The sequence below is a fragment of the Montipora capricornis genome, chromosome 13, assembly GCF_036669925.1.
Source record: "Montipora capricornis isolate CH-2021 chromosome 13, ASM3666992v2, whole genome shotgun sequence".
In the NCBI taxonomy this organism is placed as follows: domain Eukaryota; kingdom Metazoa; phylum Cnidaria; class Anthozoa; order Scleractinia; family Acroporidae; genus Montipora; species Montipora capricornis.
This window is the reverse complement of record NC_090895.1, coordinates 5,174,399-5,191,898: the sequence shown is the minus strand read 5'-3', so window position 1 is coordinate 5,191,898 and position 17,500 is coordinate 5,174,399. Positions and strand designations below refer to the sequence as shown.

General features: G+C 38.0%; 1 protein-coding gene across 1 annotated transcript in view; it reads left to right on the top strand.

The window, feature by feature from the left end:
* The window catches only part of LOC138030378 (MAM domain-containing glycosylphosphatidylinositol anchor protein 1-like), a 157,475-nt gene that overhangs the window by 10,989 nt on the left and 128,986 nt on the right, over positions 1 to 17,500 (top strand). The window contains exon 5 of the mRNA XM_068878298.1: positions 2,480 to 2,746. Within this exon, the coding sequence (XP_068734399.1) occupies positions 2,480 to 2,746 (267 nt within the window). The remainder of the gene's footprint in view (positions 1 to 2,479; positions 2,747 to 17,500) is intronic.

Below are 17,500 nucleotides of genomic sequence, written 5' to 3'. Positions count from 1 at the left end.
GTTGCCTTTCCTAATAACCAAAGACTCGAAATTAATTGCTTTCCAGTATAAAATAATACACCACATCTTACCTACCAAATCCAGCCTTTTTCGAGCTGGCATTACTGATAGCGACATTTGTTCCCTATGCGCTACCGAAAAGCAAACAATAAACCACCTACTGTACCACTGTACTGTATCTAAGGCTTTCTGGGATAGATTCACCAGCTGGTGGTACCAGAAATTCAAACAAGTGGTCAATTTGAATGAATCTAACATCCTATACGGTTGGCATAATAACATCAAAAATAAACAGGCACTTAATGTCACTCTTCTTATTGCAAAATTCCATATCTTCGCGACAAGTTCATGTGATGGCAACTTATGTTTTGAAGGCTTTCTTCTCCGCCTCCAAGATAAACTCGATGTCTTAAAGCAAAGTTATATTGCCCAAAGAAAGCTACATAAATTCTTAAATATCTGGGGAAAACTACTATAAATTACTATAAATGTCACTTCGCTTCGTCCTTTTCACTTTCGTTCATTTTAACTCGCCAATTGTTTCTGCGCACCCTTACTGCGCACGCAAATGCACACGCCACGTCATACACGAGCGCGCGCGCTAAGTAATAAAATGAGAAATGACAGGGGAAAAGGCCATTGCTATAGCTTTGCCTGGATTTAACGGTCTTGGACGTTCGGTGACCCCTATTTTTCTTTCCAGAAATGGATTTTATTTACAATTATCTCCACGTTGTCCAAAAATGAACAAAAAATCAATGTGGGAAGTCAAAAAAATTTCAAGATTTCTGCTCACGGGACATCAAATCCTGCCATCTTGCGGCTGCAAGGCGCGTGAAACTGTGGTCGCTAAATGCGAACTTGATCTTTAAGGAACCTCACCAGTTGACTAAATTCACTTAATAAGTCCACTTAAAGAATATTTGGCAGAGAGGATTTCACTTCAAAGATTTAATTGCTATATATTTGGGTTTACAGACACTGGCCTCATTCGCTAACGAAGGCCGATTTTGTCACATTTTGGGTGTTTTTCCGGGCATGTTCTCTCCAAAACGAAGTCGGTGACCCCCCATTTTTTTTACATTTCTGACATAACTAACTCATCATCTTACAGTGGTAAAAGTTTCAGAAAAAAATCAATGTTGAAAAATTTTCGCGCGAACGTCCTTAAGCCAGCCGTAGTCTTGTTCGTAGCTGTTAATTTTATTTACGTTTTAAAACATGTCATAAAGATAATTGTTACCATTCTGTAAATAGTGTAATGCAAGTAGTGCAGTATTGTTCCGTAAGCACCGTTAGTTTGTGTTAACTGTGGTAGAAATGTTATTAATTGTTTCCAAGTAGTGTTAGTATTTAATTGTAATAAGGGTTAGTGTAAGAGTTAGTGTAATTAATAATAATAATAATTAAAAAAATAAAATAAAATAAAATAAATAAATATCGAATGCTGAAATGACGTCAGAAATGATTATCTGCTGCACATGTGTTCAGCTGTCTTTTTCTCAGAAAAATACTTGAACATGAGTGAGTGACGAAGATCGAGACTAGAGTCCTGATCATCTTATCTTTAAATACAGAAACCGACAAAGTAAATGACACCAGGCTGCCAGTCTCAGTACAGTATATCATCGTTTGACTTGTCCTACAACAGTGAAGCACCAGAGAGTTGGCTGTAATTTTAGCTTACCTGCATCTTCACCAAAGTCGCATCGAGAAAAGAGGAGGACTGACCCAGAATTCTACATTCATTTCAAATTTATTACAAAATTACAACTTGGTGCTGGTTATCTGAACTGTTACTAGAGTGGATTTGGTCCGATTGCATCTGACAGTCAGATTTCCTGACCTCTACCCTCAAAGGAACTTGTCATTAAGGTTTTTTTTAGCAGGTGATGTTCTGGTCTTACGAGTACAAAAAAAAAGTAAAAAAGGGGAAAGGAGCTTTATTTAAGTGTCTAATCTTCTAGCGCCGTAGAGCACCAATCGGGGACACTGTAAATTGAAATTAACAAGTTAACGCAAATCAAATCTAATTTTGGTTTTTCGAGGCGAGGGGAAACAGGAGTACCCGGAGAAAACCTCTCGGTGCAGAGTAGAGAACCAACAAACTCAGCCCACATATGACGCCGAGTCTGGGAATCGAACCTGGGCCACATTGGTGGGAGGCGAGTGCTCTCACCACTGCGCCATCCCTGCACCCCCAGAAATGATGATCGATGAGTATCGAATTTCCCCCCTTTTCACAATTTCGTCAAACTCTGCACGAACTGCGACTACCATGCTAGCTAAATATTCAGCTTATAGAGAAAAAAACTGAACTAAGTTACACTGCCTCCATATTTGTATCTGCTTAACAGGGCTTGGGACAGTCGTGGGCTTTGGTTCCATGAGTTTTGATGCCACAATATACCATTCTTGAGTTAGTGCCTTGAGTTAAACATTTTGACAGGTGTTTTCTTATTGTATGATTTTATTATAGTCTACCGTCCCATTAACACAGTCTTCTCATCAAGTTTGACCAAAAACAAAGTTAACTTGAGTGATAACTTTACGCTTACCTGCAATGCTGATGCAAATCCATCTGCAAGATATAGATTGTACAAAGGACAGGAAAGCTTGGAGGAACATAGCAATGGCTCTTATCTAACATTTGTTAGTACCAGAACAAAGCTGGTGACTTACAGGTGCATCCCATTCAATTACCTTGGTGATGGACACTCAAAGACAATCATTGTCACAGTGTACTGTAAGTATATATACATCGCCTATTTAACAAAAAACTATACATTCCTTGACTTGCATGTTATGGCATTTCTGCTATGTAGATGACAAAAAACAGTAGATGTCTCCTTACCTTTTTTTACGTTGCCATCCTGGCAAAAATGATGTAAGATGCCTTCAAAAACTCATTAATAATTCATGATCCAATTATCCTCTCAGATGACAGAAATCAGTCACGTGCATACATTTTTATAGCCGGAATAGAATGATCATTCTGAAAAGCCCGGAGAGAGTTTCGATTTTCGTCTCGGGGGAAATCGGGGTACAATAAGCAATGATTATCGTGATCTTTATATAAAGATCACTTGTGCTCTTTATAAAATAGTCCTAATAATTTTCATCGTAATTTCAGCCATTACAAACTTCTTGGCGAATACTTTTACCCATCCTCCTTTCAAACTTCTTGAAAAAATTCAACGACTTTGCCGTCATGGTAATGTTTGTATCTAGGCATCGGATTTTTTCCCGTTCCACGTGGAACCCTGCTTCTTCGTTAGTTGCTTATTTGTTCAGCCTTGCATTTTGCCACTGTGCAAAAATAAGACCAATTTGTGTTGATTTTGGAAAGGAATTTTCCGACAAGGCTTTTTCTTCATCGGCAGTTTTCAATTCTCTGAATTTTCTCTTACGCAGCATTTTTAACCAACCTTCTTCAACCATCAACTGCAACAAAGAAAGGACTAAAGAAAAAAAAAAAATGCTTTTAAAATTACCATACTGCTTATAAGGTCCACTTGTTTTTCTTGTATGCTAATATATTCCCCTCACAATTTGAACCTTTGTTCGGACTCCCGAGGGACACGCTTTTTGTTGAATGTTTTTGAAGCCGTTCAAAAAACTCGCAGCACATGTTTTATCGGGTCTAAAAACACTCGGTTACACCTCATGTTTTTAAACCCAATAAAACATGAATTACATGAAGATGTTGCTATCTGTGGGTCTAGAGATGAAGAAATGAAGATGGTTTAATATGTAACGGGTGAAATAAAGAACCAAAAATGATTATGGTAATGGTAATGGCGTTATATACCACACATCACATCAGTCTCATGGTTGTTTACAATTCTCTCAGAGGTTGAACACCCCCAACACCAGTGGTCTCACTACTCTTCACGAACATTGTGTGGGTTCTTATAACCTCCCACGATGTTTTTTATAGTGAGTTGTCTTTCCGAGACGACTTGAAAGTCTAACCATTTTGCAGATGAAATTGTATTATTATAAATATCCAGAGTGTTGGTCTGACCCGGGGTGCGAACCCGCGATCAACCGCACAAAAGTCCGATGCTCAACCGAGCCACAGGTTGTCGATGAAGTTCCTTTAACTATTAAATGTCGCTGGTATTTGTCAAGGGGACTCAATAAAGTGTAGAAGGGAACTTTTTGCCACGGACAGGGATTAGCTCTCGCTCTTATTTACCTTCTGCATAGTCCGCAGGAACTCAGAACAACAATTGACTTCTCACTTGCTTTTAATTTGCTGTTTCCTTCTTACAATAGTTCTTCTTATGGAGTATGTTCTCTAGTGAGTAGTTTGTTAAAAATGCGCCTTGAGATCAACAGATTCGTTTACTTATTAGCGTCTCTGGTCCAGGTAACGTATAGCGATTGGCCAAAGGAAGTGCTTAACACCAACTACGAAGGTGCAGTACAGATGTGGCCCACGCCGACGACTTTAAAATTTGCAGTGCCGTTAGGCCTTGAGCGAATCCATGTAAGACCAATCGCAGTGGTTGGGGGACGAGGATCACTAACCCAAACCTTCTGGACGGAACGTGCCCGGAGGGGGGACTCGCATATAAAAAGGGGAGGGATGCTCCTCGGAAATTTTCCATTAAACCCCTAAAGGAGACCAATCTGGGCGTGGCAAAGGCTTCTTTTGACCCCTTAAAGAGACCATATTAAAACACAGATAAATAAAAATACAGTGACTTTTAATGATGGCAAAAACGTTATCTAATGCTTCCACCTATGTGAAGAAATATAAAGGCGTAATTATACACTTTTGTATCTCTTCGCGTGTAACACTAAAGGAGCCTTCACGGCTATGTATGATTGCACTTTGCCCAGAACACCCTAAGTGAGACCAAAATCCGAAATTTTACACCTCTAAGCGAGACGACGAGCATCCCTGCCGTTTTTGTATGGGAGTAACGCACAATTACACATGTAACTTTAGCCGCAGAAGCATTTGTTACGCACAATTAATTTTAATGATGCGACGAATAAATCATTATCACACATATTGCATTGCCACGCGACAAAAGTACTTAAACGCATCACCACCTAATCAAAACAAACCCAATTTAATTCGCAATTTCTATTTCTTTAACAAAAGTACCAAAGCTGGATTGAATTTCAACTACGTGATAGTCTTTTTACTGAAAATTTCTTCAGTATCAAAATTTATTTAACGAACGCGGGTAACATGAAATACAACAATTCTCTGTGTACAAATGAAAACGCCATTACAGAAAGAAGGTGGAAGATAATTGTGATTATCTTACAATCCAATCTGTGTAAACCGTTGTGTTATTCGCAAAACCAAGAATAGTTGAAGTTAACGGCTGGAATATTTTTGTAGTTTGCTGGGAGTTTTCTTGATTGCTTGCAATCAGCTCCCTGAAATAGTCCAGGTGGTCAAAGTTCCCCCAAAAACATGGCCAAAATGTGGCTTAATTGTTAGGGAACCAGCTCAATGTTATAAGAACGAAAAACTCTCCAATCGTTTCTTCAATTTTTTTAGTACTGGGAAATTTCACCAGAGTTTGGGATATGACGGGTCTTTCAAAGCAAATGAATGAAGGAGACGCCGATTTGAGTTTTGTTTAAAACCGAATCGGTCAAATTGGTGTTCGGAAAATAACCGCAAAGGGCCGATAGAGGCCTTCATTGAAGCCCTAAAAAGGCAATGTTAATGCATGATCTAGAAGTGACATAACATCGAAATCTGTCGTAGGATCGGCAGATAGTTTTGGCACATGTAAGAGGCTATTATGATATTGTTATTTACTGGGGCGACCATGCATGAGTAAAGACGTATGTGTTTCCCTCCCGTGCTGTTCTTCGACGAAATTTCAACATTTTATGTCCATGTGCTTAGTCTATGGCGCAATGCTATAAACGCAAAGAGAGATTAAGTTTTGATAGTGATATCTCCTCTTCTGAAGGAAAAAAGATTTGCGAGAGCCCACGTTCTGACCCAAATATAAACACAGCAAGTGACGAAGGCGAAGACCACCAAGTGTTGAAAGCACTGAATATGACAGAAAGGATTGCCTCACAGCTAGAAATGATCTGCCAAACGCTTGCAAGGGTTGAAAATAGACTACAGAAGCTCGAAGGTATATTTGAACGTTTCTCTGTTTTGGAGAGGTCGGTTAATAGCCTTCAAACTGGACTGAGCGCGCTAAGCGAGAAGTCGAGAATAATAGAAGAGAAGACGAATTGTATTGAAAAGGCAATGGAGTTCGAAAACGCCGAAATCGAGGAGCTAAAGAAGAAAGACAAGAAGAATGAAGATAAAATCAAAGAGCTTGAGGATAAATTGCTGTACCAAGCAATACCCGAATCTACTACCGCCGCCGAAAACATATTTGAAGCGATGCGTAATTTTCTTAAAGAAGAGTTGGATTTGGAAAACGCAGATAATATTGAATTTCAGAGAGCTCGTCGAATTGGCAAGAAGAAGATTGGTGAAGCCAGGCCAGTTATTGTTCGTTTCCAGAACGTGAGCTGGTTTTTAGAAAAGCGCCTGAGCTGGAGAGCGATACCGAGGTAAAGGTTTATTCAGATCTCCCTAGGGAAATTAGTGAGAGAAGAAAAAGGCAATGGCCAAGGCTAAAGAAAGCAAGGGAAGAAGGAAAGATAGCATTTTTCAGCAAACCCGAGCCTGACAAATTGTTTATTGACGGACAGTTTGTTCCTCTGTAGATTGAACTTTTAGATTTTTTTTGATTTTTTTATTATTATTTTTTTTATTTTTAGGAACGGTTTCTCTACAGATTGAACTTTTTTTAGAATCTCTGTACGGTGGTCAATTTACATTATCAACTCCGTTGATAAACCAAATTTTATATTTTTAGTTGATCTTGTATAGGATAATTGTAGGGGGAGACTTCAATGTCACACTGGACTCTGATCTTGATTGCTCCGGCGGAAAACCTTTTAAAAAAGAATCTGTCAAACAAATTCAAGACTTGTGTCTCGATTTTGATTTAGTAGACATTTGGCGAATTCGAAATCCGGAATGTAAACGTTTTACGTGGAGGCAAAAAAATCCTTTCATTCAGCGAAGACTTGACTATTGGCTAATCAACGATTCTTCTCAAGATGATATTGAGAAATCTGATATTATTCCTTCGATCAACTCTGATCACTCGGCAATTTTTCTTCATCTTAATAGCTTAGACAAACCGGATTATGGTCCCTCTTTTTGGAAATTTAATGCTAGTCTTACTGATGATGACGATTTTGTCACATTTATAAATGAAAGTGTGCCTATGTGGTTAAACGAATTCATTGAAGTCACAGATAAAAGACTGTTGTGGGATTTAATCAAGTACAGGATTAGACAAGTTTCAATTAAGTATAGTAAAGAGAAGGCGCCCAAAAGAAGAAAAAGATTTCTGATCTTGAGACCTCTCTAAGGATTTGCGAAGAAAAGTGCAATGAGTCTCCAACCTTTGAAAATCAGGAGGAGCTTGAAATGTTGAAAAGGGAATATGATTCTATTTATGAACAGATAGCAAAAGGAGCCATTATTCGATCAAAAGCCACTTGGTACGACGAGAAAGGTGAAAAAAGCAATAAGTATTTTCTAAACCTGGAAACGCACAAAATAGCTAAAAGCTCTGTTCGCAAAGTCTTTAACAATGAAGGGGTGCTAATTACAGATCCTAAAAACATTCTACAGGAGATACAAAATTTTTATTCAAATCTTTCTAAACGTGATCCTCTCACACCATCAGAAGATATGTTAAACTCTTTTTTGAATAATTCTGAAATGCCGAAACTCACTAATAATGAGGCTCGAATCTGTGATGGAAAATTAACAGTTGACGAGTGTTATAAGAGTCTTCAGCTATTCGAAAGCAACAAGTCACCAGGCAATGATGGATTAACGGCTGAATTCTATAGAGCCTTTTGGCACACTTTAGGAAATCTGATGGTAGACAGTTTAAATTATTCTTATGGTTATGGAGAGTTGTCAAATTCCCAGAAGGAAGCCATTATTACCTTAATTGACAAAAAGGATAAAGACAAACGGGATTTATCGAATTGGAGACCAATCTCACTTATCAATGTGGACGTAAAAATAGGGTCAAAAGCTATTGCTAAAAGATTAGAGAGTGTCTTACCAAATATTATACATTATAATCAATGTGCATATGTTAAGGGAAGAACTATTTTTGATGCAGTCAGAACGATAGAAGACGTCATGGAATTCTCAGAAAGGTATAATCTTGAGGGGAGAATGATTTGTATAGATTTCAAAAAAGCCTTCGATACTGTCAGTAGAGAATTTCTATTTCGCGCTCTAACCTCTTTTGATTTTGGTCCATCATTTTTGCAATGGATTCATACATTTTACAACAATATCTCAAGTTGTGTCATAAACAATGGTTTTTCTACTCAGCCCTTTGCAGTTGAAAGAGGAGTGAGACAAGGAGACCCCCTCTCTGCTTACCTGTTCATCATAGTGCTAGAAATTCTTTGTATTAGTGTACGCAGTAGTAAAGATATTTGTGGTATTAAGGTAGACAATGAAGAGCTCAGATTAAGCCTTTTCGCAGATGACCTAACTGGTTTTTTGAAAGATAATCTTTCGCTTGTGAACTTTCTTAAGCTTATAGAAGATTACGGAATTTGTTCAGGCCTGAAGATCAACCACGATAAATCAGAAATAATGCTATTAGGCAACTGCTCTTCTACTCTACAACAAGACAACTCCGTTTCATGCAACTTAAAAATTAAAAAAGTTGTTAAAATTCTAGGAGTGCACTTCACCTATGACCTTCGAGCGAAACAAAAATTAAATGTTGATGATCTAATTAGTTCCATTCAACAAAAACTACGAATTTGGAGGTGGAGAGACTTGACTATTATAGGAAGAATTCAAATTGTCAAAACCTTTATTATTCCTATTTTCCTATACCGCGCGAGTTTCAGTAAATAAGGAATTTGTGAAAGATGTAAACAAAATTATCTTTGATTTTATCTGGAAGGGAAGGACAAAATCAAACGCGCTGCTCTTATTAGTGATATTGAAGATGGGGGACTTAAAGCCCCACATCTAGATTCTATAATAGAGACTCAGAGAATCCTTTGTTGCAAAGAATTGGCAAGTGATCAACCAAGCAATTGGAAAAAAATCCTACTGCACTATCTTGAACCTGTAGGGGGGAAACTTATCTTATGTTGCGATTTTGACTTGAAGAAACTGCCTGTGAAGCTTCCAGCATTTTATGAAGAATGCTTTAGAAGTTTCGCAAAATGTTCCGCAGCAAACCACACGAGTGTACAGGATAAAAAAAGAGAAGATCTTTCAAAAGCTATTGTGTGGAATAATAAATTCATTTGTATCGGCGGCAAATCTGTCTATTTTAGAAATCTTGCAGAAAAGGGAATTCTTCGAATGCGGGATCTAATCTCCGACAATAATGAATTCATTGTTAAAAGTAATCACAGGTTAAGAGAATTAAATATCTCGCCATTAGATATATTTAGACTTATCTCTGTAATCGATGCCTTACCAGTTGAATGGCGTAAATCATTAAACACGTTTGCTTCTACAGCTGACGAGCCTTTCAATTTGCTCGATTAAATTAAATTAAGTTTTAACAACAAAAATGTTTTAATCGAAACAGTCGTTTCAAAGACCGTATATAAAGAACTTCGAAATAGAATCATCATCCCACCGACTGCCCAACTGAATTTTAATACCCATTTTGTTAATGATGTTTTAGAATGGAAAGAGATTTACAGCTTGCCATTTCGTACTTCCTTGGACACAAAATCGCGTGAATTCCAATACAAATTACTTAACAGGTGTCTTGTCACAAATTCATTTTTAAACAAAATTGGTATTATTCCATCTCCGGCGTGTTTCCTTTGTGGTGAAATGAACGAATCCCTGGAGCATTTTTTCATTTGTTGTCGTTATACTAAAGATTTCTGGGCTGAGGTTATAAAATGGTTTAATAATCAAAGGGTAAAGATAGAACACCTTTCTGACAAAGATATAATGTTTGGTATTTTAAGATGCGAAGACGAATTATTTATTAATCATACTTTAATAATTGCTAAACAGTATTAATATTCTTGTCGACAGAACAAGTCTCTTCCTTCAATTAAAGTGTTTAACTCGAAAATTAAAATGATTCACCAGCTTGACACAATGATCGCAAAATCAAATAATAAACTAAAAGCTCGCAATATGAAATGGGCCAAGTACAAAAACAACTAGATGTATATAGAATCTCGTGTTGTTGCTGCGCTGTACTAGTCATTATATTTAGAAGCAGAAGGAAGTTAAGAGGAATTGTGGGGTGCGTTTGTAAATATATGATGTATCGTCTCTGTCCGTTAATGCGAATTATGTTTGTTTGTGGAAAAATGTATGTAACTTCAAATCAATAAAAATTAATAAAATAAAATAAAAAACTTTGCACGAACTACTACTGCCCTGCCAGCTCAATATTTAGCTTTTACAGAAAAAAAAAACCTAAACTAAGTTACACTGCCTCCATGTTTGTATCTGATTAACAGGGCAGCCGACAGTAGTGGGGTTGCGTTCCATGAGTTAGTGTCTTGAGTCAAACATTTTGACAGCTGTTTTCTATTATATGATTTTATTAGTCCACCGTCCCATTAACACAGTCTTCTCAACAAGTTTGACCGACAGCAAAGTTAACTTGAGTGATAACTTGACGCTTATATGCAATGCTGATGCAAATCTACCTGCAAGATATCGTTTGTACAGAGAGCAGGAAATCTTGGAGGAACAGAGCAATGGCACTTATGTAACATTTGTTAGTACCAGAACAAAGCTGGTGACTTACAGGTGCATCCCATTCAATTACCTTGGTGATGGACCTTCAAAAATGATCACTGTCACAGTGTACTGTAAGTATATATACATCGACTATTTACCAAAAATTCTACATTTCTTGACTTGCATGTTATCTCATTTCCACTATGTAGATGACAAAAACAGTAGTTGTCTCATTACCTTTTTTATGCCGCCATCCTGGCAACAATGATGTAAGATGCCATGAAGATATTGCTATCTGTGTGTCTAGAGATTATTAGCCAGATTGTATGTTGCAAGTCAAGGATACGTGTATTTGGCAGTTCTGTCGCATGCAGTAAGAACGGTCTTAAAATATATATTAGGGCTACTCTTCAAACACACCATGAAGTGTCCTATTTTTTAAACTTTTCTCTTGTCTTGTGCGACTGTGTGTTACAATTAGCCCTGCTATAATAGAGACGGAAGATGGTTTAAAGTGCAATGAGTGAAATAAAGAACCAAAAATGATAATAGTAATGGTAATGGCTTTATATACCACACATATCACATCAGTCTCATGGTGGTTTACAATTCTCTGAGAAATTGACCACCCCCGACACCAGTGGTCTCACTACTCTTGACGGACAGTGTGTGGGTTCTTTTAACGTCCCACAATGTTTTTTTTTATAGTGAGTTGTCTTTCCGAGACGACTTGAAAGACTAACCATTTTGCGAACCCGTGATCAACCGCACAAAAGTCCGATGCGCAACCGAGCCACCGGTTGTCGATAACAGAAGAAAAGACCCGTAAGGTTGTAAACGAATGGACTGCCGCAGCCACCTGAAGTTCATTTAACTATTACATGTTGCTGGTATTTGTCAAGGGGACTCAATAAAGTGTAAAAGGGAACTTTTTGCCACGGGCAGGGATTAGCTCTCGCTCCCATTTACCTTCTGCTTAGTCTGCAGGAACTCAGAACAACAATTGACCTCTCACTCGCTTTTAATTTGCTGTTTCCTTCTTACAATAGTTCGTCTTAGGGAGTATGTTCTCTAGTGAGTAGTTTGTTAAAAGTGAGCCTTGAGATCAAAAGATTCGTTTACTTATTGGCGCCCCTGGTCCACGTAAGGCATCGCAATTGGCCAAAGGATTAGAGGGTTAGAACGCATATAAAACTCCCATATAAAAAGGGGAGAGATGCTCGTCGGAAATTTTACATTAAACCCCTAAAGGAGACCAATCTGGGCGTGGCCCAGGCTTTTTTTTGATCACTAAAAGAGACCATAGTATAACACTGAGAAATAAAAAATACAGCAACTTTTAATGATGACAAAGACGACCTTCCACCTAGGTACAGGAATATAAAAGCGTAAATAAACACTTTTATATCTCTTCGCGTGTAGCACTAAAGGAGCCTTCACGGCTATATGTGATTGCATTTTGCCCAGAACACCCTAAGTGAGACCAAAATCTGAAACTTACACCCCTAAGCGAGACGACGAGCATCCCCGGGGGAACGTGACTTCTCAAATAATAAACTTAAAGAAATGCACAATTAACTTTAACTGCAGAAGCACTTGTTATGCACAATTAATTTTAATGATATGACGAATAAATCATTATCACACATATTGCCTTGACACGCCACAAAAGTACTTAAATGCACCTCTACCTAATCAAAACAGACACAATTTAATTCGCAATTTCTATTTCGTCAACAAAAGTACCAATGCTACGTGATAGTCTCTTTAGTGAAAATTTCTTCAGTATCAAAATTTATTTAACGAACGCGGGTAACATGAAATACAGCAATTCTTTGTGTACAAATGAAAACGCCATTACAAAAAAAGGGTGGAAGATAATTGTGATTATCTTACAATCCAATCTGTGTAAACCGTTCTGTAATTTGCAAAATCAAGAATAGTTGAAGTTAATGGCTGGAATATTACTGTACTTTTATGAGAGTTTTCGGGAAGCCTTCAAATGAAGTCTTGATCTCTTGCAATCAGCTTCCTGAAATTGTCCTGGTGGTCAAAGTTCCCAAAAAAACATGGCCAAAATGTAGCTTAATTGTTAGGGAACCAGCTCAATGCTATAACAGCAACGAAAAACACTCGAATAGTTTCTTCAATTTTTTTCGTACTGGGAAATTACACCAGAGTTTGGGATATGACAGGTCTTTCAAAGCAAACGAATGAAGGAGACGCTGATTTCACTTTTTTTTAACCGAATCGGTCAAATTGGTGTTTGGAAAATAACAGGAAAGGGCTGATAGAGGCCTTCATTGAAGCCCTAAAAAGGCAATGTTATTGCATGATCTAGAAGTGACATACCATCGAAATCTTTCGTAGGATCAACAGATAGTTTTGGCACATGTAAGAGGTTATTAATTAATGATATTGTTATTAAGCAAGTGGATAAGGGAGCTGCGGTGGCAGTTATGGATAAGTTATGGTGAGCTTTGCGACATATTAAGTGATTTTGAAGGGCACACTTTATTCGATAGAGATCCTACTCGTGACATGACTAAACATGTTAGGTAAGAAATAAGAGATTCTTTTGATAAAAGGAATTTGACTTAAGACAGGATTATCCTTCCTTGATTAGGGATATTTTATTTATAATTGCCTAAGTTCAACAAATGCGGCTGACCGGGCAGACTAGTTATCTCTGGATGTATAACATCAATGGAAAAAAAACCTCGCATTTGGTACATTACGAGTGGAGGGCCCTCTTTTCTACGAGCATTGAGTTGTGAAGAATTTGCCCATAAACGTGTTCTTTTAATCAGTTGTTTTAATCAGTTAATTTAATCAATTAATCAAATGAATGAAATAGTACCACTTTGGTTGCACTGATGCTCTAATGGAGTGATGTAACCCTTTTTTTCTTTTTTGCTAAAAGTGAATAAATTGTCTTGCAAACGTCCGTGCAGTGCCTCTGAATCAACCTCTAATCATCTAACTTTGGTACTAAATTAAGGAATTAAAGAATGAACAGATTTATAAGAACTGATAAGCGAAGCAAGATAGCTAGGCGATTGTCCATTCGGAATTTTATAGGTTAAGAGTAAAACCGTAAAAGTGATGCGTGACCTAACAGGAGGCAAATGCAGATTCTTAAGCACTAGAGTAATGTGGTCTCTCCGATTGGTTTCTGTGATGTTCTGAACCCGTTGCAGTTTTTCGTGCTCACCGTAGAAAGTGATAGGTTAAGAGTAAAACCTTAAACTGAGTGATGCGTGACTTAACTGGAGGCCAATGCAGATTCTTAAGCACTAGAGTAATGTGGTCTCTCCGATTGGTTTCTGTGATGTTCTGAACCCGTTGCAGTTTTTCGTGCTCACCGTAGAAAGTCCATAGATAATACTATCGCAGTAATCGATGCGGGAAATCACAAAAGCATTTACAAAACGTTTAAGATTACTTTGGGGCATGTACTTTCCGATTCGACTAATTAATCTCATCGCAGACATAGCGTTGTTGCAAATATCGTGGACATGCTGTCTTACGTCAAGTTCCTTATGTCCAGTATGAAACCTAAGTCTGTGACTTTATCAGAAAGTTCAATTATCGGCGTGTTACCAAATGAAAATTGATAACGCACAGGATTTCGAAAAAGCGAGAGGTAAAGCGGATAACTTTTGTTTTTCCGGGGGTGGGTTAGTTATCGGGGGAGGGGGTGGGTTAATAGCATCTCCTCTGGCTCTCCACGCCGCATTTTTTTCTTGGGTCAATACTATATACTTATTGACTGAGAGGAAGAGATATGTCCAGGTTTGCACGCAAATGCGATTTTTGCGATTTTAACGATTTTTGCGAAAATTGCCAAAATTGCTAAAACTCGCAAAACTCGCAGAACACCGAAACGCTAGAGAAGACAAGTTCCTCAAAAGTGTTGCGATTTTTGCGGTTTTAACGATTTTTGCGAAAATTGCGAAAAATCGCAGAAAAATCGCAGAACTCTTAAAAGCTAGAGAAGACAAGTCCCTCAAAAGGGTTGCGATTTTTGCGATTTTAACGATTTTTGCGAAAATTGCGAAAAATCGCAAAAATCGCAGAACACCGAAATTTAGAGAAGACAAGTCCCTCAAAAGTGTTGCGATTTTTGCGATTTTAACGATTTTTGCGAAAATTGCGAAAAATTGCAAAAAGCGCGGAACAGCGAATAGCTAGAGAAGACAAGTCCCTCAAAAGTGTTGCGATTTTAACGATTTTTGCGAAAATTGCGAAAGATCGCAAAAATCGCAAAAATTGCAGACAGGAAGGAAGAGAGAGGACCCCGGGAACGAGGTTGAGAACATTGAAGAGCTAGTGCCGCAGTGCCGTAGTCGATGAATAATGAAGTCTAGTAAGTTAGTTGAACGACTGCTAACGCATTGTCGTAGTCGATGAACAATGAAGTCTAAGTTAGTTGAACGACTGAGAGTTGACACTGTGACTAAAAGCGTAATTATGTAGGACAGCTCATTAACCGAACCGCAAAATGAAAGCTAAAATTTTACGAGAGTTCTTAGGCCTAATCACTGAAACGAGCAATAAACGAGTGCTTTCTACTTCACATGATCTCGTGAAAAGTGTAGTTAACCCTAGCCGCGAAATGGAAGCTAAAATTTGACGAAAATGCTTAGGCCTAATCAGTAAACTAGTGCATCCTTCTTCACACGATCTCCCGAAAAGTGTACTTAACCGAGCCGCAAAATGAAAGCTAAAATTTTACGAGAGATCTTAGGCCTAATCACTGAAACGAGCGCTTACTTAAGGCTTAATCAGTAAACTAGTGCTTCACACGATCTCCCGAAAAGTGTACTTAACCGAGCCGCAAAATGAAAGCTGAAATTTTACGAGAGATCTTAGGCCTAATCACTGAAACGAGCGCTTAGGCTAAATCAGTAAACGAATGGCGATAAAATATTATTTCATGTTCTCATTTTTGTGGATACGATGTTTTCAAAAAAGTCGCGCACGAGTCCTGAGAATTGACACTGACGCTAAAAGCGTAATATGTAGGACAGCTGATTTATCGAACCGCAAAATGAAAGCTAACTCACGAGGTAAATTCATATTTATGAAAGCTAACTCACGAGATATATCGTGAGGGGAATATATATAATTGAAAAATTAGCAATAAATTATCTCTACAGAGAAAACAAAATTATTTTCATTTTAACATATCTGAATGTTAAAAAAATTTATAACAGAAAATTTGGAGGTAAATCAAAAACTTCTCAAATATATACTTTAGTGTAGTCATCACCAACTTCGCAGTTAATTAACTGCAAAATATACATCTCAATATTTGTAGTGAGCTTGTACTTCGCAGTTTATTCATTGCGAGATATTCCTCAGAATATTTGCAGCGATCACCAACTTTGCAGTAAATTAACTGCAAAATATGTGTCTCAATATTTGTAGTGAGCTCGTACTTCGCGGTTTATTCATTGCGAGATATTCCTCAGAATATTTGTAGCGATCACCAAGTTCGCAGTAAATTAACTGCAAAATATGTGTCTGAATATTTGTAGTGAGTTTTGCATGAAAGACCCGTAAAACGGAACCGTTGTGCAGGCTAGTCATTCTCGAGATTCGTAAATATGCTTGACCTTGATAAATGCTCCCCTGGAAACTTAAAACATGTTGGCAGTCAAAACAAGGAAAAACTTTCATCCTATTCTTGGCTTGCACTCTCGTGATTAGACGGGCCTGTTGGTGTACAAAACTAAAGCAAAATGTGTCTCGCGTTTTGCATAGTAACAGTGCCAAAATCCCAAAACTCTTTTTGGCCATTATTCCGTGCACCAACATGGCCTCCATGACGTCAGGTGAGATCCAAGGATTGCCCGAACATCAGCAACCAATATTCGGAAAGAAAAGGCCAGTGCGCATGTCTTGAATCAGACCTTCAATAAATATTAGGTTTCTATTATTTAAGGTCGTTTGCGCCAATTGTTTCTGCGCATCCTTACTGCGCACGGAAATGCACACGCCACGTCATACACGAGCGCGCGCGCTGAGTAATAAAATGAGAACTGATAGGGCAAAAGGCCATTGCTATAGCTTTGCCTGCATTTAACGGTCTTGGACGTTCGGTGACCCCTATTTTTCTTTCCAGAAACGGATTTTATTTACAATTATCTCCACGTTGTCCAAAAATGAACAAAAAATCAATGTGGGAAGTTCAAAAAATTTCAAGATTTCTGCTCACGGGACATCAAATCCTGCCATCTTGCGGCTGCAAGGCGCGTGAAACTGTGGTCGCTAAATGCGAACTTGATCTTTAAGGAAACCTCACCAGTTGACTAAATTCACTTAATTAGTCCACTTAAACAATATTTGGCAGAGAAGATTTCACTTCAAAGATTTAATTGCAATATATTTGGGTTTACAGACACTGGCCTTATTCGATAACGAAGCCCGATTTTTGTCACATTTTGGGAGTTTTTCCGGACATGTTCTCTCCAAAACGAAGTCGGTGACCCCCCATTTTTTTACATTCCTGACATAACTAACTCATCATCTTACAGTGGTAAAAGTTTCAGAAGAAAATCAATGTTGAAAAAATTTCGCGCGAACGTCCTTAATACCAGGTCGGTCTCAAATAGTGTGCTGTCTGGCTAAGGCTAGCCAGAAAAAAAAAAAAAGATATATACCTTTCTCCCGGTTATTAACGTGACGCCTCTTGAGCTTTTTTTCGCTAGCACGCTA